At 50.1% G+C, this 22,612-nt stretch overlaps 9 protein-coding genes across 9 annotated transcripts; 4 read left to right on the plus strand and 5 right to left on the minus strand.

Annotated features, from left to right (window-relative positions):
• Positions 1 to 444: 444 nt before the first annotated feature.
• N7458_012608 (RraA family protein) lies at positions 445 to 1,827 on the minus strand (the record flags this gene model as incomplete). Its single annotated transcript, XM_056915989.1, has 1 exon — positions 445 to 1,827. The coding sequence occupies one exon, from the start codon at positions 1,825 to 1,827 to the stop codon at positions 445 to 447; it is 1,383 nt and encodes a 460-aa protein (XP_056760743.1).
• A 2,559-nt stretch (positions 1,828 to 4,386) lies between these two features.
• On the plus strand, positions 4,387 to 6,581 carry N7458_012609 (uncharacterized protein; the record flags this gene model as incomplete). Its single annotated transcript, XM_056915990.1, has 9 exons — positions 4,387 to 4,531; positions 4,590 to 4,642; positions 4,703 to 4,975; positions 5,032 to 5,109; positions 5,174 to 5,569; positions 5,626 to 5,681; positions 5,735 to 6,024; positions 6,093 to 6,178; positions 6,246 to 6,581. 9 exons carry the CDS (start codon positions 4,387 to 4,389, stop codon positions 6,579 to 6,581), a joined length of 1,713 nt encoding a protein of 570 aa, XP_056760744.1.
• Positions 6,582 to 7,670: 1,089 nt separating this feature from the next.
• Positions 7,671 to 8,111, plus strand: N7458_012610 (uncharacterized protein; the record flags this gene model as incomplete). The annotated part of the gene is made up of 1 exon (XM_056915991.1): positions 7,671 to 8,111. The coding sequence occupies one exon, from the start codon at positions 7,671 to 7,673 to the stop codon at positions 8,109 to 8,111; it is 441 nt and encodes a 146-aa protein (XP_056760745.1).
• A 560-nt stretch (positions 8,112 to 8,671) lies between these two features.
• On the plus strand, positions 8,672 to 10,883 carry N7458_012611 (alpha-galactosidase D; the record flags this gene model as incomplete). The annotated part of the gene is made up of 5 exons (XM_056915992.1): positions 8,672 to 8,781; positions 8,833 to 9,131; positions 9,192 to 9,248; positions 9,299 to 10,097; positions 10,151 to 10,883. 5 exons carry the CDS (start codon positions 8,672 to 8,674, stop codon positions 10,881 to 10,883), a joined length of 1,998 nt encoding a protein of 665 aa, XP_056760746.1.
• Positions 10,884 to 11,588: 705 nt separating this feature from the next.
• Positions 11,589 to 12,491, minus strand: N7458_012612 (alpha/beta fold hydrolase; the record flags this gene model as incomplete). The annotated part of the gene is made up of 3 exons (XM_056915993.1): positions 11,589 to 11,847; positions 11,900 to 12,313; positions 12,370 to 12,491. The coding sequence occupies 3 exons, from the start codon at positions 12,489 to 12,491 to the stop codon at positions 11,589 to 11,591; spliced, it is 795 nt and encodes a 264-aa protein (XP_056760747.1).
• A 1,410-nt stretch (positions 12,492 to 13,901) lies between these two features.
• Positions 13,902 to 15,104, plus strand: N7458_012613 (uncharacterized protein; the record flags this gene model as incomplete). Its single annotated transcript, XM_056915994.1, has 1 exon — positions 13,902 to 15,104. One exon carries the CDS (start codon positions 13,902 to 13,904, stop codon positions 15,102 to 15,104), a length of 1,203 nt encoding a protein of 400 aa, XP_056760748.1.
• Positions 15,105 to 16,530: 1,426 nt separating this feature from the next.
• Positions 16,531 to 18,463, minus strand: N7458_012614 (S53 family peptidase; the record flags this gene model as incomplete). The annotated part of the gene is made up of 3 exons (XM_056915995.1): positions 16,531 to 17,253; positions 17,309 to 18,279; positions 18,355 to 18,463. 3 exons carry the CDS (start codon positions 18,461 to 18,463, stop codon positions 16,531 to 16,533), a joined length of 1,803 nt encoding a protein of 600 aa, XP_056760749.1.
• A 258-nt stretch (positions 18,464 to 18,721) lies between these two features.
• Positions 18,722 to 18,983, minus strand: N7458_012615 (uncharacterized protein; the record flags this gene model as incomplete). The annotated part of the gene is made up of 2 exons (XM_056915996.1): positions 18,722 to 18,907; positions 18,954 to 18,983. The coding sequence occupies 2 exons, from the start codon at positions 18,981 to 18,983 to the stop codon at positions 18,722 to 18,724; spliced, it is 216 nt and encodes a 71-aa protein (XP_056760750.1).
• Positions 18,984 to 20,852: 1,869 nt separating this feature from the next.
• On the minus strand, positions 20,853 to 21,491 carry N7458_012616 (uncharacterized protein; the record flags this gene model as incomplete). The annotated part of the gene is made up of 1 exon (XM_056915997.1): positions 20,853 to 21,491. One exon carries the CDS (start codon positions 21,489 to 21,491, stop codon positions 20,853 to 20,855), a length of 639 nt encoding a protein of 212 aa, XP_056760751.1.
• Between the last annotated feature and the right edge of the window lie 1,121 nt (positions 21,492 to 22,612).

The raw sequence follows: 22,612 nt of genomic DNA on the forward strand, positions 1-22,612 counted from the left end.
TATACAGACCAGACCATTTGTGCGGCTGAGCTGTCATACTGGGCCACTAACTCCACCACCCACAGATATCCGATGACAATGCAAGAGGACGGCTAGGCCAAAAGTGCCTAACGATGTTTTCACCCTATCGGTCATATATGGAATCTCTCAGCAATATTTTGCTGGGAACAATTGGACCTCACCGAGACGGAGAATGATGGACATGAACTAAACCAGATCGCCAGGTCTCCCCCTACTCCTTGTAGGAACCTGGCTAGAACATCTATGGAGGTTTCCAGTATTCTGTAATGACTCATTAAATGGAGAACTTGATAACGATACGAAGACGTGATACTACTCAGCAGGGGTTGTTTAGAGACTAATGAGACGAACCAAATAAGGGGAGTGGTTTCGAGTTCTGCAAAATTTTAAATTTGCGTAAAATATAGTTTGTTGACCTTTTCCCTAAGCCTTGCGCTGTAGAGTGTGATATCCAAGCTTCTCTCGTGCCTCGGCAATAGTAGCTCCATCAGTAATCATCTCGCGGATACCAGCCTCGCTCCTCTCAATCGTCCGGGCAACCTCAGCTACCTCACGAGCACGAGCTCTCGGCACGATAACAACACCATTCGCATCAGCGACAACAATGTCTCGAGGCTCGACTCGGACCTTGCCAATACCAACCGGCTCGTTGACTCCTCCCACCTGCACGCGATCTTTCCCAGTTCGCATCCAACGGCCCGCAGTGAAAAGAGGATAGTTGTCGTCAATGGCACGATTCACATCACGGCAGACACCATCGATAACTGTTCCAGCTATATCCCGAAGACCGGCGTACTGGGTCATGATATCGCCCCAGACAGTGCAATCTGTGCGACCGCCATTGTCGATCACGACTACATCACCTACGGCAACATCGTCGATGAAATCGCCCACGCTTCCTGGCTGGTTGCTGGCAGGGACGTACCGCACAGTGAAAGCGGGTCCAACAGTCACCTTCTTGTAGTGGGTCAGCGGTATGATGTTGAACACCTGTCCGGGAATTCCCAGCCTGTCGAGTGCATCAGACACACCAGGTGTGTCCGAGTCTGCGAATAGCGCTACCAGCTCTTCATCTTCCGGACTGGCTTTTTTTGGGTTACCATTCAGAGCGTATATAGCACCGCAGATCTTTCCTAGCTCCGATGTCTTGATATTGTTGATGGCGTCGAATTGCGAGTCGTGCATAACCTCGCATACTGGCTTCCCGGCACGAACTTCTTGAACCATGAGGTTCTGTCGACGATCGATTCGCTCACCCAGATCCAGAACTTCTTCAATTCGCCCAGCGGGAATGAATACAGTTCCACACCGATCAGCGATCACGTAGTCGTCTTGCTTGACTGTCACACCGCGCACCAGGATCGGTGTCCCTGAATCGGTTTGCACCATGCGATTCCGCGCACTGATCATAGTGACTCCGAGGCCGTAAACAGGAAATCCAACGTCGCGGCTACCATCAATATCACGGCTCATGCCATCGACGATAGTGCCACGTATGCCCTTGACCTTTGACGCGTCGGCGATGATGTCGCCCCAGCATGAAATGCCCTCCAGCCCACCGGCGATGACTAGAATACGGTCATCTGTTGTCACTGCGCTGATGACGGGGGTGATCAAATGGGATGTTGGGGCGGTGCCTGTCTTTGGGCCTAGCTGAACTGTGCTGGCTCTTCCAGCAATCTTTGGACAGTCCCATAGCGGTCGTAGGCCGTATACGGCACCTTGAAGCTTGAGAAAGTCAAGGGCATCAGAAACAGTGTTGGTATCGAGAGCTGCAAGCCTCTCTAGGATATTATTTTGACTCATGCCGCTTGTTCTTCCTGACGCCGGATTGTGGATAGGAGAAATCGTATACCTGAACAGAAGAGACAAGCCGGGTTTGATGAATTTATTTGATACTGGGAGTCGGAGACGGAGGCAACCCGATGATCGGGAACAATATATAAATCCCGATTTCGATTTTTGAAGAGATCTCACGGATTGCTGTCGGAACATTTTATTACCGTACAAGTTTGTATTTGGGCTTGACTCTATGGGTGGTTCTCGGCGAACCGGTCTCTTGCCGAGTCCCGCCTCTTCTCTTATACCTATCCGGCGAAGCATGGCATCCGAGCAGCATTTTCCGGCTTTTTGATGGTACATTGGTTCAACAAACCGATAAGACCGCTATTGCCATATTTTAATGACAAATAATCACTTAGTGATACGGGAAGAGCTTGTTTGTCCCCTTCACTAGTCATAACAGTGGCCAAGATCTTGGTTACCCCCTCACTCCATCTCGAGGCCCGGATGTAGGCATTGCACTATGGGTGAATTTATGGTTGGGAGCCGCGGGGCCCTTATGCATACAACTGATTTTTAGTCGCTGATCAAACAGTTCTCAAAAACGTCGCCGACGAATCCCTAGCTCCTATGAAGCCATAATTCGTGCCTGGACCGTGAAGCAGAGCCATCGTGGAGCGGGAATTGGTGTGTGGATGCTCAAAGACGCCATTGAGCTGTGCCTGAAATATGGTTGGATGGGCCCGGAGTTTGCGAACAATCACGCCAATATTCGCTGCGTGTACTCCCGCGGACATTGAACTCTTGGTTAGATAGGATGGAGGCACGGGCGAAGAGGAGACTATCGAGGGACATTGCGACACTCTCAGAAATGCCATAAGGTGCTGATGGCTTGGCAATGCAGGACGCTCTCTGAATATGTACGTGTGGGAGCTATAGAATCAGGAGGGTGGTTTTCTAGCTTTAGCGAGAAAAATCACCAGTTATTGCTGAAATGCAACATCTACTAGACATGCCGCCGGGGATGATATATCGATGACTTTACTTTCTGAAAGACCAGCCTGGGCAGATACAAGTCAATCCGGGACTTCCGAATCAGGCTATGCAGAATCTCCGAGTGTATTTATGGCAAATGTGGGACGCGAGTACTTCGTGGTTTCTATACCGTAGTCTTTTCACCTTCCACATATTCCCAACTACCACCACTGCGGAACAATTTCCAATTCCAAGCCGAGATCAATCCCGAGATCTCCACATCGGCTCAATTTACTGTAAGAATGGCGGAGGTATTTGTTGTATATTCCGCCTAATACCCCAGGCCTTGCACTTTAGCCATGACCCGAATAATAAGACCACCGATTCTTCGGGGAACGTTGTTAATTTGCCGGGATACCTGCCAGTTACAAAGCTTTTGCCGGGTTCGACATGTTCCGTGTGAAGCCGATTCGCGAGGCGCTAGAGTCTCGGCGGCGGGTGAGGCGTGCAGTAGGGGCATGGGTGGCGTGTTTGTTAGATCCTGCAAGATGACGAATATGTGAACCGGCTAAATGAGATTCAACTTCATCCGCGCACTATGTGGGAGAATGTGGGATGTGGGGATTGGTTATGGGGTTGGAAAAGGTCCAGATGGACTGTCGTATGCCATTGCCTTCCTGCCGTCTTAACAGTGTGATTGTGGACTGTTACAAGTTGCTTAGGCCTAGACTCGCTATGGAGCTGACAAGATCTTTATAGATCAGCGAGTTAACAGGCTTCATCACTGTGCTGAGACCATCTCCATGTTCATTTTCTCCGTCTCCATCTCCTCTCCGTCCTGCTTGTTTCGGGGAGTATCCGCAATTCTCGGTGGACCCAACCTTCGGCTTCGCCAATGAGCCCGCGTTTTCAGTCCCCTCCCATCCAGAACGCGGGAGATGTCGTCAAAGCCGGTTTTTACTTTTCAATTTTTCTCAACGTTCGAATCCGTATGCATTGATAGTGTTGGGAGCATCCATCTTTACAATATTTGGGACTGACAGTCGTCTGCACAACGGACTCGGCTGCTCAACGCTAATATCAAGCCACCCGAGCCGCGATCCCGAAGCCAAACGACTTCGGGATGAGTCCAGGTCTCCGAATATTTCAATTTAACCAGAATTCACCCGGGTAATTCCCCGTGTCCCGCAACACGGGTTCATGCCGGCCTAACGTCCTAATTCAGCCACTGACGGCAGCCAACAATGCCCGCAGCCGACCTGGTTCCTGGCCGGAACAGGCATTTCGCCGGGGTATCTGGTGGATACTTGTACCATCCCAACTTGATTTTGATTGTATGTGGTGTGATTATCCTCTAGTCTGATCCATCCACACACAGACTGAGATGAGACTGGGCCCCATGGGGATAAAGTCGGGGAAATTTAGCCAGTCGGCCTGGAGAGCTGTGCTGGGGTTGATGAATAAATAATCCGTCAGTCCCCGGAATGACGGATTGGTGCGTTGCGATCAACTGCGATCGATTTATTTCCCGACGCACCTTGCACTACACTTTGAACCTTTGCTCGTCGAAGTCATTGGTCAAGAGTATATACCATCGCACAAGTCATCATGGTTGCGCCGCTTCCAGGGGAAACGGCCATCTCGGCCAAGCGCGCGGAACTCGCGGGCAAGGGTGGGATATGGGGTCTACTGAGTAACAAGAAGACCTCAGCGATTGGATTATTCGCCTCATTAGGTGGTTTGGTGTACGGATGTAAGTGCCTACCAATGCCGCATCCAGCAATAGGTCTGTCCCCTGACTCGACCACTAGACAACCAGGGAATGTTCGCGCAGGTCTTGACCATGAACTCGTTTACAAAAGCTGTAAGTATCTGGTTCCTGGATAAGAATATGTGAATACTTCGAGATCCTGACTTTATCCAGACGCAAGGATATGCCGCGACAACGAGTATCCAGCAAGGCATGTTGACCTCGATTCTGGAGCTCGGTGCTTGGGTTGGTACTTTGTTCAACGGGTATCTCGCCGATGCAGCCGGTCGCCGACTCACAGTCTTGATTGCGGTCGTGGTGTTTTGCGTTGGTGTCATTGTCCAGGCGTGCACGGAGAACAAGGACTATGTCTTTGCTGGTCGATTTGTGACCGGTCTAGGTGTGGGTAGTTTGAGTATGGTTGTACCACTGTATAACGCAGAGCTGGTGAGTAACTTGTATCAACCCGCAATGATTGAGGATAAACGCTGAACAGCCATAAGGCTCCACCTGAAATTCGTGGGTCCCTAGTTGCCGTGCAACAATTGGCTATCACCTTTGGTATCATGGTCAGCTTCTGGGTATGAACATCTACCTTCGCCTTCATGAGGCATAGAGTAGAGAGTAGAGTACTAACGCAAACAGATCGGCTACGGCACAAACTACATCGGCGGCACCGGCGATACTCAATCCCACGCCGCATGGCTGATCCCCATCTGCATCCAGATCCTACCCGCCATCACCTTGGCTGCGGGTATGATGTTATTCATGCCTCAATCACCACGCCATCTAATGAACACTGGTCGCGACGAGGAATGTCTGCAGACTCTGGCCCGTTTGCGTGGTACCTCCACGGACGATCTACTAGTTCGGATCGAGTACCTGGAGATCAAGAGTCTACACCTCTTCGAGAAAGAGACGGCCGCTGAAAAGTACCCGCAGTGGCAAGATGGATCGTTCAAGAGTCGCTTTCAAATCGGATTGCATGATTATATGTCGCTTATCACGAATCCTTCTCTCTTCAAGCGGACCTCTGTTGCGGTTCGTCTACCCCCCACCCCTGCCTATTTCAACACCTTCTTCTGACGCTATACCAGTGCATGATCATGGTTTTCCAGCAATGGAATGGTATCAACGCTATAAATTATTACGCGTAGGTTTTCTTTTCGTCAGAGAAATCAGGATACTTGACCTAACGTGTATTAGGCCCTTCATCTTCAAAGACATGGAGCTCCCCGGGAACACCACCACCCTCCTAGCAACCGGCGTAGTTGGTATCGTCGAATTCCTGTTCACTATCCCAGCAGTGCTTTGGGTAGACCAGATTGGCCGCAAGAAGATCCTCATTGCTGGTGCTGCAGGTATGGCCATCTGTCATTTCATTGTGGCAGGTATCATTGGTGCGTACCAGCACGAGTTTGGGGAGCATCGCGCGGCGGGCTGGACTGTTATCGTGTTCGTGTGGATCTTTGTGATTAACTTTGCATATTCGTGGGGTAAGTAAAGCGTTCCTATTATCGGATATTCCATGGATTTCAAAGATGAAAGCTAACCAAGCGTGCAGGACCCGTTGCATGGATCGTCACCTCGGAAGTATTCCCGCTGAGCATGCGCGCCAAGGGCGTTAGTATTGGCGGTAGCAGCAATTGGGTAAGCCTTAATTTCTTATATACTGACTTCTCTCTTTCTATGAACTTATACTTATCCGGATTACCAGCTCAACAACTTTGCCGTCGCAACTGCGACATCCCCCTTCCTCGACAAGAGCGCCCTAGGCGCATTCATTTTCTTTGGCTGTGTGACGACTGTCGGCATTGTTTATGTGATTTTCCTCGTCCCTGAAACCCGTGGTCGCACGCTTGAGGAAATGGACGAACTCTTCGGGACTGCCGGCATGGCTGCTGCCGATGCAGCCCGTAAGGCACGTATCGAGAGTGAGATTGGACTCTTGGCGCTTGTTGGAGTTGAGAGTCCGGAGAGTGAGAAGAAGAGCGAGGAGGTTTCGCATAGCGAGGAGATTTCTCGTGAACATGAAGATGCGAAGCGATCTTAGGCGTATTACCCTGACGGATTCAGGATTGGTCACTATGCCCAGAACATGCTGCTGCGGGCTCGATGGGGATGTAAGGAGGTGTCGTTTTTCCGATCGGGATTTGAAGATACTGGCCATAGACAAATTCTAGTCCGAATGAAGAATCATTCACCTTGTGCTGCTCCTGCTATAACATGACCTTGAGGCATCGGTCAGCCAGGCCGGGTCTATCTACTGTTTCGAGCATATTGTTGTCGTGGGTTTTATGTTAAATGGGAATTGGATATCCCTATACTGTACTGGAGATGATGATCATCATCTTGCTAGGTCAGATCTATTTTGCATGAGTCTAACGGATCTGTCATGCAACAAAGCCCCTCCCGCATGGGATCCATCACACAACGCCGATCCACGTACCGAAGATTGCAGCGCATCTGACCTATCATGCAACCCACTGGAGCTTGTAAAATTCCCACACCAGTAGTATGTACTATCTCCCAATTGTCAAAATCTATGGCACTGAGTATAAACAGGATGTTGGCTTATGGTCAGCGTCATAGAATAATTTACATAGACCTTTTCTCAGCCAGCGTCGTCAGCCCCAAATCGATATGTCAGACACCTCCAATGATGAACGATAAATATAGTAACTAGTGGGTCCTCGATGAGCTTCCCCACAAATGGGTGTTCTGCTTAGTCGGGTACCAACATGAAACCTGACCACAACCAGCCAATGAATAGCTAATACGAGCTGGGCCTGCGTGATTTGGGCTTGGTTTGTCTTACTTGAACCTGCGGGTGCCTGTAATTGATTGCTTGCATGGTTTTATTGAGTGTGAGACGTACGGGATACGAGGCTGGGGTGATGTACAGTAGGAAAACTCGTTTCAGGTCCAAGATTCGGTTTCTTTTCTTATTTATGGCCTTCGGCTGCTTCCTTGGTTTCTTCCTCTCGACTCCTTGATTTTTGCCCTTCTTCTGTCTCTTCCTCCTCCTCGCAGCTCAACCATCTCTAACAAACCTACCAAATCCAAGACTCCGCTCCGAAAACTTTGAGCAGCTTTTCCTTACTCGCATCACCACCTCCGTTTGACCCCCTACACCACCAAAATGGCCGCTGTCTCAAACTCCACCTGCACGGGAAACGTCTACGTCCTCCCAAACATCACCGACGCAGCCTGTGGTGCCCCAATCGCCGGCAACATTACCTCAGCCTTCGACTCTTGCTGCAAGGGGGACTCACCCGTCAAATATGACAACGACTGCGGCATCTACTGCCTGGCCCAGGGCCAAACCGTCTCCGAGTTGACCCAATGTCTTGAGCAGAAGAGCGGGACGTACTCTATCTTCTGTAATAAGGCTGGCAACGCGACTGCGACCGCTGCGGCGACAACCACCAAGGCCACTTCCACTGGTACTTCGACTTCGACGGGCACTAGTGCGGCAAGCACTAGTTCCGGTGCGGCGGTGGCTAACCAGCCTGTTTCCAAGACAGGATTGGGCGTTATGGCTATGCTGTTCTGCTCTGCACTGATGGGTGTGGTTGCTTAAGCGACCATATTCTGGGACAACGGGATGCGACGACGGGATGATAATATTAAGTCGATGGAATGTCAAGGGCGCGATAGAAAGTCTCTCAGCCAAATGGTGTTAAACTTTACAATGTGCTCTGGGCAAGTCGTTGCATGATCACTTTGGGACACGGAAAAATATGTTGCGCCCCCACCCGGCCCGACCGGTCCTGCTGCAGAATATCGTGAAGAGGGGAATTTTCTCCTGTTTCACGTCTTCTGCTTCTACTTTACTTTATTTCTGTACAAGTACTACAGCACTACATATGAAACTAATACATATCATCTTAATATCTCCATTGATACACCGGAAGAATATCTTACAAATCAGCGCATTGATCTGTGTCGGGGAGGGGATCTGCAGATCCTTCTATCTCCACACTTTCAACAGCGCCCATTTAGGCAATTTTCCGGGGTTACAACAATGTTGTCTAACCCTTTTACCCCGCTGCAGGACACTCAGAGACCGGAGAATGTGGAGGCAAAATCTATATAAATGACCAGCCCAAGATGTAGAGTCTTCCAACAGAGTCAAGCAAGATGTACGGCACAGCAATCGTTCTGCACACTTTGGTGACGGCGCCTCTGGCCCTTGGGGCTGCTTTGAGACCACGACTTGACAATGGTGTTGCAAAGACACCTCCGATGGGGTAGGTCGCTGTGGTTCTACATTTAGACTGCTAAATATTAACAGTTTGCAGGTGGAATACCTACAACCACTACTCTTGCTCACCCAATGAGACCATTGTCAAGTCAAATGCGAAAGCTCTGGTTGATCTTGGCCTGGCTGACCTAGGTTATCGCTATGTCACGACTGATTGTGGCTGGACTGTCGCCAATCGCACTGCGGACGGGTCATTGACGTGGAACGAGACTCTGTTTCCGAGTGGGTTCCCGGCTCTGGGGGAGTATATCCATGGCCTTGGGTTGTTGTTTGGTGTCTATGAGGATGCTGGAATTCGTTCGTGTCAGACCAATATCGAACAGGCGGGTAGTTTATGTAAGTCTCGAGCATTGAATAACAGTCTTTCGTCGCAAGAAATGCTGATAAGTGTTGCAGATCATGAATCTCAGGATGCTGCACTGTTTACTTCCTGGAAGATCGATGCACTAAAATGTAAGTGACTCGCTTCCGTCGTAAAGCGCAACCCAGCTAATGCCCATCAGACGACAATTGTTTCTCGGATGCAGCAAGTGGCTATCCAAATGTCAACTATGAGCCAAGCACATCACCCAGCCCGCGGTATGCAAACATGACCAAAGCCCTCGCCGCGCAAAACCGGTCTGTTCTCTTCCAGATCTGCGAATGGGGCGTTGACTTCCCGGCTTTATGGGCACCAGCTCTAGGCCATACTTGGCGCATCGGCAACGATATCATCCCAGCTTGGCGGGCTATCTACCGTACATTAAACCAGGCTGTCCCGCAGACATCCTTTGCGGGACCCGGCCAATGGCCGGATCTGGATATGCTGGAGGTTGGAAATAACATTCTTACCACGGCAGAGGAACAAACTCATTTCTCGCTCTGGGCTATATTGAAGAGTCCACTGGTTATTGGTGGTGCTTTAAAGGATGAAGTGACTTCGATGAATGCTGAGTCACTGGCAATCTTGTCCAACAAGGATGTTGTATCGTTCAATCAGGACTCGTTGGGTGTCAGTGCCACCCTGAAGCGACGGTGGTCTGAGGAACAGTACGAAGTCTGGAGTGGCCCACTGTCTGGTGGCAGGACTGTTGCCGCACTGATCAATTGGGCTGATGAGTCCCGCGAATTGACATTGAACCTCGCAGATGTGGGAATCCAGGCTGCTCGCACTTTGAAGGATATCTGGGCTGGAAAGACTGTTGGCAATGTCAAGAGTTCTTATACAGCTACAGTGGCCGGGCACGGGGTCATGCTCGTTGAGTTGAGTGATACGACGGCAGCTGGTACTTACCCAACAGCCAAGTTCGCAACAACAAAAGGGTTAGTTCTTTCGTAAGATTCCCCATTTAGCTATACTTACTAACTATTTGTAGAAACTCGGTAACATTTGGCTCAATCTATGCCAACACAACAAGCGCCAATCACACACTTTTGGTCACATTCTCGAAGTCATCGACGAAGGCAACTAGTATCACCGCTGAATCCTCATCCACTAAACAGAAGAGCACAATCAACGTCGCAGCCTCGAGCAGGACAGCTTCAAGTTCCATTTCACTATCCGCCGGTTCTGCAAACACGATTACCATCAGCTCAACCCTCCCAATTGACTCTATTCGAATCAAATCACCGACAGGAACATACTACCCTTCAACTGCATTTACCCTCGCTGGGTCTGCGACACTCCTTCAATGTGGCACCGGCTACTGTCAACCAGTGGGGTCGAAAATTGGCGACCTCGACAGCACAAACACCGCCAAGATCACAGTCCCCGCGGCCGTCTCCAGCACTACTTCATCCAAGTACGTTGAGTTGGACTACATCAACAACGACATCGCATTCTCAACCTCCTGGGGTCTGGGCTCCAATTCGCGCAATATAACTGTCTCGCTGAATGGGGGAAGTCCCGTCAGACTGGAGGTCCCGCTTTCTGGGCGCCATAGTGAACTCTTTGGACCTGGACTTGGGTGGTGGGATACTTCGTCATTGGGTGTCTTGATTGATGGGTGGAAGGATGGAGACAATGAGGTCGTTGTTGGTAATGAGGCTGGAAGTAATGCTTTCCAGACCTGGGGTGCGGACTTTGTGGGGTTGAGGGTCTTTGATTAGGCTTGTCGGTTGAGTTTCGATTTTTATTCGAAGGTTGTTGTTAGACTTGCACGGAAATTGTTGCGTAAAGGCTGTCCTTCTACCTAGGGACATCCCCATTCGGTGTTTTGATCGAACCAATCGCTCCTAGCTCGTGAACCTTGACGTGGATAGTTATCTAAATGCCTCTCCTTTGACTCATTGATGTTGTCCATTCCCTCGGCTATCGGGTAATTCGCTGTCGTGAAGATGGTAATTAATCATTCATGTCGTCTGCCCTTTCAGAATACTTGTAAAAGATTCGTTTAGCTGCTCTAATGAGTACCTCAAAGTCCACAAACCGATCCAAATACTTGGATGTCTACGACCTAGTTTCGAGCGTGCCATCTGGGCAATGGCTGATTATCTAGTGCTCGGTTCTGTTATCTCGCTGCTAAGTAGATATGGTTGAGATCTTCCTGACTGACTTGGATATATTTCGTGCCGAACTCCCGCTCGGGTGCACTCGAAGACAAGGTACATCCCTCGCAAATGACAGAGCATCGTTCAATATATGTCAATTTGTAAAACATAGTAAGTTACTCATCTTCGTGGGCCATTCTTTTTGTGCTATTTCGAATAACCATTCCAGGTTATCGAAGAAAGCACTTGATCGGACCAATATTCATCTAGCAATTCTCCGAAACCCAAGGATTCAAACCATCCAGGATGGAAACACCAAATTGATCAGTATACAGGACTGGTACCCTCGAATTCCATGTCCATGAAGTACTGAACCGCAAAGTTGAAGAAGACAGGGTCTTCGAGGAGAGCCGCATGACCGACCTGCGGTAAAATCAATTGACCAGCATAAGGAATCCAAGCAGCCATGGCATCCGCTTGATTTCTTTCGACAGCGGTATCATGATCTCCATCGACAATCCAGACAGGGCACTTGATCTTGGCCATTGCCTCGGGGCCCCAATTAGGCTCGGTGTTCCACATGCTAGAGTCTCCTTGTTAGCGTTGGTCTTCCTCAAGTTGGAATAAGGGCTTACTTGTTGACACCCTCCATCATGGCAGCACATCCAGAAGGTAGGGGGCTGAGACTCTCGCAGGTATAGGGGTTACAATCATCGCGTCTGCGCAAACGAGACGGGTTCGTGGAGAATGTAGTGCCGTTTGTGGAAAAGTCTGAATCCAAACTTCCCGATTTGGAGTTGATGATCGGGTCATTTGTACCAGGTATACTCATATTTGCTTGTGGGTTTGCGCCATGAGCAAATACACGGTCTATGCGCGAGGAGTAGTTCATTGCCAGGTCGAGACCCGTAATCGCGCCGTCGCTCCAGCCGAGGACGGCAACGCGCTGGATATGTAGATGGTCGAGTAGGGCGATAGCATCTAGAGTGAAATCATCGTAGTGGAAGGCTGTAAAATTGGCGTATGGACTACGTCCTTGACCTCGAGTACTGGTAAGTGATGTTAGCAGGTTACCTCGTAATTCATTTGGTGGAGAAAGATATACTCTTGTAATATTACCCTTCGCGTTTTGGCCAGCAAATTGGCTTGGTGATACATCTGGTTGCTGTTCCCGGTGCCGCCGTGGAGGATAAGGACTGGTGTATGTCTTGACTCTTTTGGGCCCATTGTTGTGTACCACAGGTCGACCCCCGAGGAGAGATTCAAGTATTGACCAACATCTCCATTGGAAAGAGGTCCTGCACTTGGCTCCCACTCCCAACGGAGTACAGAAGCATTGAAATGTGGATCGGGGTCGCAAGAGTGAGAACTTGTCAAATGATAAGCAAATCTATTTCAGTTATTCGCTGGGGCACGGATTGTGTACACACGCGATAGATAGCCCACAGATCATCAGCGCTAGAAGCGCGCCAGAAGAAAGCCGAAACCTGTACATTTTTCCAGCGTCCCTTCTTCCAAGATTCGTTGATTTGACAAAATTAATTCAAAAAGACAGCCACGCGGACGTAAGGGACATTTTCTACGCCCTCCTTATCGTTGCGGGCAAGACTAAACAATCTTAAGCCTTTGGAATGCGGGGACAGGGCCAATTATCGACATGTCTAGCTGACTAGTGCCAGCTAGAACAGTCAGTGCGGATTTCACAATCATGGCCGCCTTAACTACAAGGGGTTCGGCCAATTGCAAACTTGTGTTTGACAAGCACAGTGCACACCATCGCGCTAGGCCATCTGCCCGTTAAATGTGACTTGAATAGGGATAGAACAGTTCTCGATCGGTTCTGACAGAGCAGTGTACATACAGAAAGAACTAACTAACTACTGTATCCATGAAGACTAGTACATAATCCTGTACACTGTCTAGCCAAAACTAAGCCGACAAAATCAATACTGGCACTTTTAGCTCATTCGTATCTCAGTTACCAGATCAATCTTACCTCTTTATCACTCATAGTTAAACCCTTGTAAAATACTGTTAAATTTCAAAAATTTCAATTATGTAGGGCTAATGCACTGTGGAGCTATCGGCTTAGTTTTGGCCAGAGAGTGTGAATTCGACATGCTAAATCTGTACCATCGTTTAATGCATTAACAATCTATAATGCCTCTGAGGGCTTTCAGGCCAGAGAGAGTTCGTTAACATTGGCCCGACCGTGCAGTGACGGCAATTGAGCCACATTTTGTTATCCTCCATAGCAGAGCTTCTGGTAACGTCAGCAATGGCTAAGCCATGAGGCTCTCACAATCGTCCAGCGAATTCCAAGCGTGGAAAACAGGTAGTTCTCGCCAGTTTTCTTGGCGACCGAGGCTTGGCCGCTGCATAGTTACTCTGTGACGCTGTCACAATCATGACGCAATACCTGATTCATCCTTGGCAGTGATCCCGAACTTGGCCAAAGAACCAAGAAGTAGCTCTCATGCCTTGGTGTGGCTTCTCCGGCATTGACGGAGTATTTAAACAGGAATATGTCTGCATCTACGATAATCTAGGCACTCTAAAATCATTCACATACCTCATCAATTCGATAATCATCCTCTTCGTTCTTTGACTCTTCCCCTTATCACCACGTGATCAGCGATGCTCAGCCAGACTCAAAGACCCGCCGCGCGTGTCATCGGCCGTGTTCGCTTCCCCTCCAAACCTCGAGTCTACAATGCTCGATTCCAATCCTCCTCGTCAGGCTCGACCTCTTCCGGCGCCAACTCCGCACTAATTGGAGGTGTTGCTGGTGGCGCATTTGCAGCGGCCGCCGGATACACCTGGTACTCCTTCTCTGGTGCAAAGACACTGGTCGACACCAACAAGCAAGCCAAGCAATACCTCGAGCAAGCGAAGCAAAAGATCTCCGAGGCTGCCCCTGGGCCCAACGAATCATACGCCTGGTTCAAAAAGACCGTCACCCGCTACGCTGTGTTCATCCCCGGAGCTCGCGAGTATGTCGATACCGCGTTTAAGGACCTGGAAAAGATCAAGGAGAAGCATGACGAGGAATTCGACAAGATCATTCAAGATGCGTACAAGGATTTGAGCGAGGTCTCTAAGAAGGGCGGTTTCGACACCAACACGGCGTTCGAAGCATTCTACGTTCTGCAGAAGCACCTCGATCGCCTGCTTGACCTGGCCGGTGATGTTGGCGAGGATATCTTGGATAATCATCCCAAGGTGAAGGAGAAGCTCGGCGGTAGCTTTGACCAGCTGAAGCAGATGGGCGATGCTTATGGCCCACAAGCGAAGGAGGAGGTGACCAAGACATGGAGCCAAATCACGGATATTATCAAGCGGGGCGCGAGCATAGACGCTGTCGCAGAGATCAAGAAATTGATTGATGAGAAGAAGGAGAAGCTTCAGAAGTTGGGTGAGGAGGCCTGGCAGAAGGGACTCGACGAGTCTCGCCAATTCATGGAGAAGAACCCCAAGTTGAAGTCCCTCGTTGAGGAGAATGCCGATGCGCTTAAGAAGGGCAACTTCCAGGACTTGTGGGGCCTGTTGAAGGACAGTGCTTCTTCCGGCAAGACGGAGGAAGTGGAGAAGTATGTTAAGGAGAGGGTTGATCAAGTCAAGAGCGGTGGGTTTGGGGATTTGGATAAGTGGTTGAAGGCGATTCCCGGTGGTTCCAACATTCTTCCACAACTGCAGACGCTGCAGACTGTCGCCCAGAAGAAGGGAGGGGACGCTGAGAAGGTGCTGAAGGAGACATTCGAGGAGATTCAGGATGTGTTGAAGAAAAGAAAGGAACAGGTCGAGAAGATCGCCGAAGAAGCAAAGGAAGAGACGAAATAAGCTCTACATAGTTATACAATAGCATTATGTACGAATAATAGCATCACGAAGTTCTACTTGAACCATGACAATATTCTGTGCCAACATGTATCGCGACAGGTTTTGCGATACAACAACCTCGTTATCCCGAATAAATCCCTGTAAACTGGGTCTCGATATCGCGACCGTACAGCGAGCATGTGCGGGATGACCTATCCGTCCATAGGGTGCCCATTAAACGCGTTGCCACTAATGTTTCGACGTCATGATGTCGATAGCAGAAGTTTGATATACTGGAGAAGCCGCCAATCAGCGTCCAGCTTAAAATGTGCCATTCGAGCAAGTCGCGTGTAGCCTTCATTATTTATCAAGTCATCAGAGCACTCGTATCTGTCACCACTTTCCCCCTTCCTCTCTCAACCACACACTGAAACCCACATAGTCTACATATCATCATCAAAATGAACCGCCGACCATCAACCCAAAAAGCTGCCTCAGCCAACAAAGTCCCAACTCCGCACTCCCCAGTCTCGATCACACGATCAGCTTCATACAATTCACCACAAGAAGACTCCAAAGCCTCAGGATCGGGAGAGAAGACGAAAGGAGATGATGGGAACTATAGTCGCCAACTCCAGACCGCGTCGATGGAGCTTTTGAATGACGACAGGGTGGGACTGGGGTCAAAGGCTGGACGGACACTGCAGAATGTGTTGATGGATACTGAGCATCGGTTGAAAGAGCAGAGGAGAGAGTCGTTGCATAAACCGGGTCATAAGTTAGTAGTTCTGCTGTATTCGATTTTTGGCATGAATACTGATCTTCGTTTAGGACCTTGACGACTGGTTAAGTTTGTACTGAGGAAACATATCGAAGTCCGGGGACCTCCTTCAACCCCGACTACTATTCTGCTGTGTTACTAGCTATGGCCTCATGAAGGTTGAATGTACAAGGCTATCCAGGTCAGACTGTTCTGCCATAAGGGGAAATGGACATGGGAAATGAATTACGGCTTACGAATATAACGAAACGACGGTTTAAGCAACGACGTACGCATTTCATTCGGACTATTCTTGCTTCTCAAACAACATGTAGAGTAAAGGGAAAGGACGTCAGTAAGAAGGATCATTGAGCATAAGTTCCATACAATAGGGTCAGAGGCCAGATGGTCAATGATGGTTCAACTCGGATGTCAGTGTATCCGTCATGGCGAGCTTTCCAATACCATGCAAGTAACTAAAAGTAGAAATAATCCACAATTATACGCGTTACTTTGGTTCAGGGAATACAAAAAAATGCATCCATTATGTATCAGAATACAACTGGCGATAAAAATCTATATACACGCAGTTATCCAGGACTGCCCATCATAACAACGCATCGTCAGCCCCGGTCAAGATCTCATAGTCGCAAATGATTCGAAAATGCCAATGCAAATAATGCAAGTTTACTGGCCGGTCGCAGCCTTAACCATATTCTCAAAGTTCGGGGTGCCCAGACCACTCACAGGGTCCCAGCCCTCGGTAGCATTCCAGCTGGCATAAGGGACAACGGGACTACCGTTCGAAGAGCCACCGAAGCGTCCATTGCCATCGCACCCGGTACTTCCTCCGGTAGTAATGTCGTTCAGGACACCGGGGTTTGAGTACAGCCAGGGATTCAAGAAACCCATAGATGGCTGTGACGCCTTGATACGGGCATCGTTCAGCAAGGCGATGACGCCGGCGAAAGCAGGTGCAGAGCAAGACGTGCCATCAACCTTGGTGAGGCGGCCTTTCTCGTAGATACCGTAGTTCTGGCCCTGGGCAGCGACGTCCGGGAAAGCACGGCCATTGGGGTTGAACAGGCCTGCTTGGCGCTGGCCTAGGTCCGCGAGATACTTGCTGACAGCCGCGTCTTGCCAGGCTGGACGGTCCCAGAGGTCGGAGAAACCGCCAGAGGAGAAGTAGACTGCCTTCTCGGGGGCTGTGTGCGTGGTTGCGCCGACGGAAGTCACCCACGGGCAGGCGGCGGGGAATTGTGGGGGGAAGTGAGTCGTGTTTTTGCCATCGTTAGTAAGGCAGGCTGCGCCGACGCCGGAGTCACCGGAGGAGAAGATCACGGAGACGCCACGGCTGCCGAGTTGGGCGAAGAGGCTGCAGACGCTCTGGGCGTAGCTTGCGGGGACGCTCTGGAGATGGAGTTAGCGTATGTTATTACGCAATGTATTGGGAGTTTATTCATACCTGCTCATCCTCACCGTAGGAGGTGGAGATAACTTGGGGTAGGTCCTTGTCATCCATCTTGACGACGTTCTGCAGGAAATCCAGGTACGGCTCATTGTTGACGTTGTTCGGGTCAGGCTGATCCAGATCCGGAACAAGGGGCGCACGACCACCAGTGCTGAACTCAGTAACTGGAACAGGAGCGCTGACACCGACAATATACTGCAGATCCAGGTTGGCCTCGCTGCTATCGGCTGGAGAGTTTTGGTCGTTGAGGCCACCGTGGTACTCAATGACAGTGAAATTCAGGCCATCGGCATAGGGAGCAATGTTCTGCTCAAAAAGGGCAAGATCTGAGTATCGCGCATACTGCTCGAGGTAGCTAGCGAAAGCCACCTTGTTGCCATTGGAAGCATCAGCCTGGTAGCCACCAACCTTGTACAGATCTTTGAGGCATTGCGGGGTGATAGCGCTGTTGCAATCGGTGCTGGCGGACTGCACGGCCTTACGGAAAGTCTCATCGGCGGCCTTGGCCTTGCCGTGCAGGGTCATGCGGTTGGGGTGGAGCTGGCCGAAGCGAGTGGTAGGCGTCACGAGGTTGACATGAGGGACAAGGGAGTCTGGGACGGAATATTCCAGGGTGCGGAGGCGCTCGACATGCTTGTAGCGGTTGGTATAGTACTGGAAGTTGGCATCCAGCAGGTGATTGGCCTTCTCGACGGTGGTTTGGAAAGACATCCAGTCCGCATCTTGTGTGATATCGGTGATTCCAGCCTCCTTCAGCCACTGGAGCACGGCATCCACGGAGGAAGCAGTGGGCTGCAGCATACGTTTCATCTCATCATGAGTGCGGAAGTGTTTGCCATAGTTTGGATGATCGGGCGTCGACATGTCCAGCACGGCTTGCTCGAATCCGGCAGCGTCACCCTGGGCAAGGGCAACTTGCAACTTGATGGGCTGGTCTCCACGGGGAGTTCGTGAATAGCGCCATCCTATCAATCAAGCAACCAATTAGCCATGCACAACACGTAGACGTATTATGAAATCAAGGACAGGAGGTTAGCTACCTTCAGGAACAGCGGCGAGCTTGTCGAATACCTCAGCTGCTGCAGTTGACGCCAAAAGGGAGACCACCGCCAGCGACAAGGCGCCTCGATTCAATAGAGACGCAAGCATTGTTGAAACTAAGCACAGAAAAGAAGACACACAGCTCCCAACCAGGCTTGATAACAATACAGGGGCAACCCGAGGCGAAGGACTAAAATATAAATAAGCAAATGGGTCCGGAATGACGGACACGAGAGGGGTAGACCCACGTATGATTATTTATTATGGTCTTTTATTGCGGTTGCATTGGCGGGGGAGAATGGACCAGGAATGTGGTGCAATCAAAGTTCCTCAGACCCCAGCCAAGCCAGGCCAAATTGGCAAGCTTTAAGTGAAGCCAGTGTACTCAGGGCTGCCCAGCCGGACCTCCTCTTCTTGGCCGTGCAGAGTCTCATCAGGACACACATCGGTGGACCCTGACCAACGCGGATGCCCGTCGGGGGCGATGCGAGATTCAGGGCCGAACAGCTGCCCGCCAATCGTCCATCTTGCAGCCTGCGGTGCTGCGGCGGCCTGCCGCTCGTTACCACAAGCTTAGGTTCTCGTCCCATCATCGTACCCATCGGAAACTGATGCTACCAGGGGACATAATCGCTGATGTGACCGGGACGGAGAAGTATGAGGAGACCAGCGTCCCTCTCTTTTCCTCTTTCCGTTCTGAGACATTGTAATTTGTGACCCTCTCGCGCGGTCGCGCAGCAGCGGTGGCAGCGAAGCCCCCGGCCCCCAGTCTGACTGTGTCGCGATGATCGGCAGGGGAGAAGAATCCACCCGGTTAGTGCAACAACAAAACGCGAGGGGCCGGGAGACTGCGTGAAGCATTCAGAGGGGCTGGGCTTTGGAGATGGGATAGTAAGAGCCGATGATGCTGAAGCTTGTGGCCTGGACTTGTGATATCAGTCGCATGACCATATTCTTGGCGCAATCGTTCCAAGAGTGACCTTCAAAGACTCGTCAATAGCTTTGTGGCGGACAATGGAATGCAAGCATCGCGGGCCCTGCCAAGATCGCTTCCGCTTGGCGCGTCGATCAGGCGAATCATCGGAAGCCACTCAGACCAATCAACAGAAGTGGCCCCACAAAGGTGAGAGGCAGCTGTCGGAGACACGCGATTAATCTCGCCGGCGATGCATTGTAATGGTTAAGATGCAGAATGGACGAGTGACATCGCTTGTCTCGGCAGCATTATACCATGTCAAGAGGGGGTGCTGTCTCTTCTGATTGATTCATTGCAGATCGTTGCATGAAGACTGGTACATTTTCAGAGATCGGAAGGTTGCCAGGACCACCTGCCCCGCCCCATTGGCTTGGTGCCTAATAAGCGGCTGTGGCTGGATAAGCGGCACTCCAGCAGACACAGCCATCCCCCTTCCAAGATGAAGGACTTCGGCCACCAAAGCGTCAATGACTCAACGTGTGTAGTTAACTACCCTTGCCCAGGGCGTCGCCATTTCTGCACTATCCAGTCTTTATTACGCCATCTCTAGTCCTACCTAACCAGCGTCGAGCTACCAGTCCCGCATCCTTCCGAGTTGTGTAATGTGACCGTGGATACAACCATGCCTCCCGGGTATGACTGGACAAATGGGCAAATTTCAATGTTGCAGAATGACAGTGAAGTAGGTCTCTGTACAGAACCTAAGGCACTGTCACACGTACCGTGCACGTTTGGCAAGCGGGGAAACGACACGACCGGATTGATGCAGACAATCAATAGTTGCATGTGCTGTAGAGGACGAGTAATAACTACAATTGCGGTGAATACTCGAGGAGTATGGAAACCTTCTATGTTTTTAATTATGTAGTAATAGGCGAACCAAGACTAGGTGTACGTAAATATAGTATACACGATATCCTATAGCGTATTTAATAGAGCGCTACGCTCCGTAATTCTGAGTGTTCGTCTCCCCGGCGTGCCGGTGGACGCCATTGGAAACCTTGTAGATATATGGATAGGGAATGCAAATACTAGAAATACAGACTTTGTTAAGCGGAATGGAGGTGTCTTTTATTTAAGAAAGGTACCGATGTTTCTCGACCTGTTGAGATGGGGATATTGGCAATGTCTGTAGCTTTTCAGCTTTTCCACCTCGGGGATAGGTTCATAATATAGTAGAATGATCTAATGACATCAGGCTATGTGCAGCCAGCGTTCTGGAGATTTTAATGATGGTTGTGTTGCTGATTTTGAACCCGCGCTGCCCGCTATATAGTGCCATCCCAACCCAGGGGGGCAAACAAAAGCACGAAGGTAATTGGGAGAGAAACGGTAGGCTACCAGGCTGGAAGAACTTGTCTTCTGCCGGATAACAATCTCTGCCATGCATAGATATTGAAAATCGTAGATTCATCTCACAAAGGGTATCAGTATTATGGCGAGAGTATAACAAAGGCTCAAGAAGGGCAAATTGAGGATCAAAAAAGAATCACAATATGATATGGTAGTCCAGTATTGAATCTAAATCATCCATGCCGCTAGCCCAACGATGCCACACATCACTCCCTTCACAATGTCAGCGTTCGAACCTGCCATCCGAACCGCCGCATTGGAGGTGCTCGCAGGGGCAGCACTCGAGCTCGCGGAAGATGCGCTACCAGAGGTGCTGGAGCTCGTCGTCGCAGCTGCACTCGTCACGACAGTGGTTTCAGTAGTCTTCGACGCACTAGTGCTGCCAGTGGTCGAAGCAGAGTGGCTCGAAGCCTCAGTCTTCGTTGTCGTGGCCGTCGTAGCACTGTGGCCGGTAGCTGTGGAATTTCCCGCGGTAGTAGTGCTATTGCCAGAAGCTGTTGACGAAAGACTCTCGACCTTGAAGCCGAGAAGATCTTTAGAAGCTTCCTTGGAGAAGACATCGGTGGCCATGCCGGCTGAGTCACCAGAGCAGGCGCTGTTGGTGAAAAGAAGCATATTGATACCTTGTTCGCCCTGGGAATCGATTTTGAATAGATGACCCTTCGGGTTATCAATTGCGATACAGTCGCTGGGCCCGTGGCCAGACTTGGTGTGGTTGTTGCCGTTGGCGTCGTTCCATGTTATTTCCCAGGCGCCTGCGAGAGAAAGCAGAGAGGCTGCAACAGCGAGAAGAGTTGACGACTTCATTGTGGCGGTGGATTGTAGATAGGTATGCCCCGGTGTGGCTTGTGGAGAGGAAGTGATCAAGGTGAAAAATCGCAAGAAGTCAGATGAAGCTCTTTTGGTTCAGCGGGGCGTGTCCCCTTTTATTCTCATTGCTTTGGGTAGCCTACAACCTCTTGTGTTGTCTCAACTCCTCGTGATGCCCGATCCGGGGTCTGGGCATGCAGATCCTCGTATTCAGTGAACAGGCAGCCAGTTAGGATGGATGTTCGACAGCCACGGTCGCGAACGAGCCGCTTTTCGTGAAATCATTGGCGAGAAAACCATTTCGTGCCTGGGCGTAATTAAGGGCTGAGTTACCAAACAAATGTAAAGAGTTTGTGGAGTGTTGTTGCTTGAAATTGACTTTGATGTCATGTAGGGAGTCCATCCCGAACTCTAATGCCGAGGAGTGGGCAAAATGACAGACTTTCCATCAACCAAATCGTAGATGACTTCTGCGCGTCAATCTAGCACTGTACAATAACTAAGTGTTTTGCATGACCAATTGTAAGTATTTTGGCTCGTATCTGTCATTACACCACATGCCGCCATCTTTATCCAGCCTATATTTAGGTTGTGTTGTGCCTCAGCCACCTACCTAACATGAGATCAATGAACCCGCACACAATGGCCCGCAAAAACCGCCCCCTTGCAGTCCAGAACCAATTTGAGATAGGGTTTTGAGGTGCCAAATGAGCCTGCAAATTCTCATTACTTCACTATGATCGACACTGTAGTATCATCCGAGTTTAGGTTCCTGCCTTGCATAAGGAAATTGTTGTAGAGGGCTGCTAAATTGGATCACCCTAGCCCGAATGGTTGATGGTGTAGGTCTAAACCTGGCACTTGAATAGGAACCATCTTTCTTCCAAAAAGTACCAGTACAGCAACCATGGATCACACCTCAAGGAATCAAGTCTTTGCGGCGTGGAAGTCTCCCCATACTGTCATGGCCAAGCACATGCGTATGTTTGTAGACTGGACTTGATTTCAAGAGATCGTGAATCGCGAGCTCTACTCAATACAACCTGACAACATCGAGCATAAGCTGATTAGCCATTGATATTTAGATGGTTTATTTCCTACCCCAGCAGCATTCCGAT

The sequence above is a fragment of the Penicillium daleae genome (genome assembly GCF_028827525.1).
Source record: "Penicillium daleae strain IBT 16125 chromosome Unknown utg000009l_segment0_segment0, whole genome shotgun sequence".
Classification (NCBI taxonomy): domain Eukaryota; kingdom Fungi; phylum Ascomycota; class Eurotiomycetes; order Eurotiales; family Aspergillaceae; genus Penicillium; species Penicillium daleae.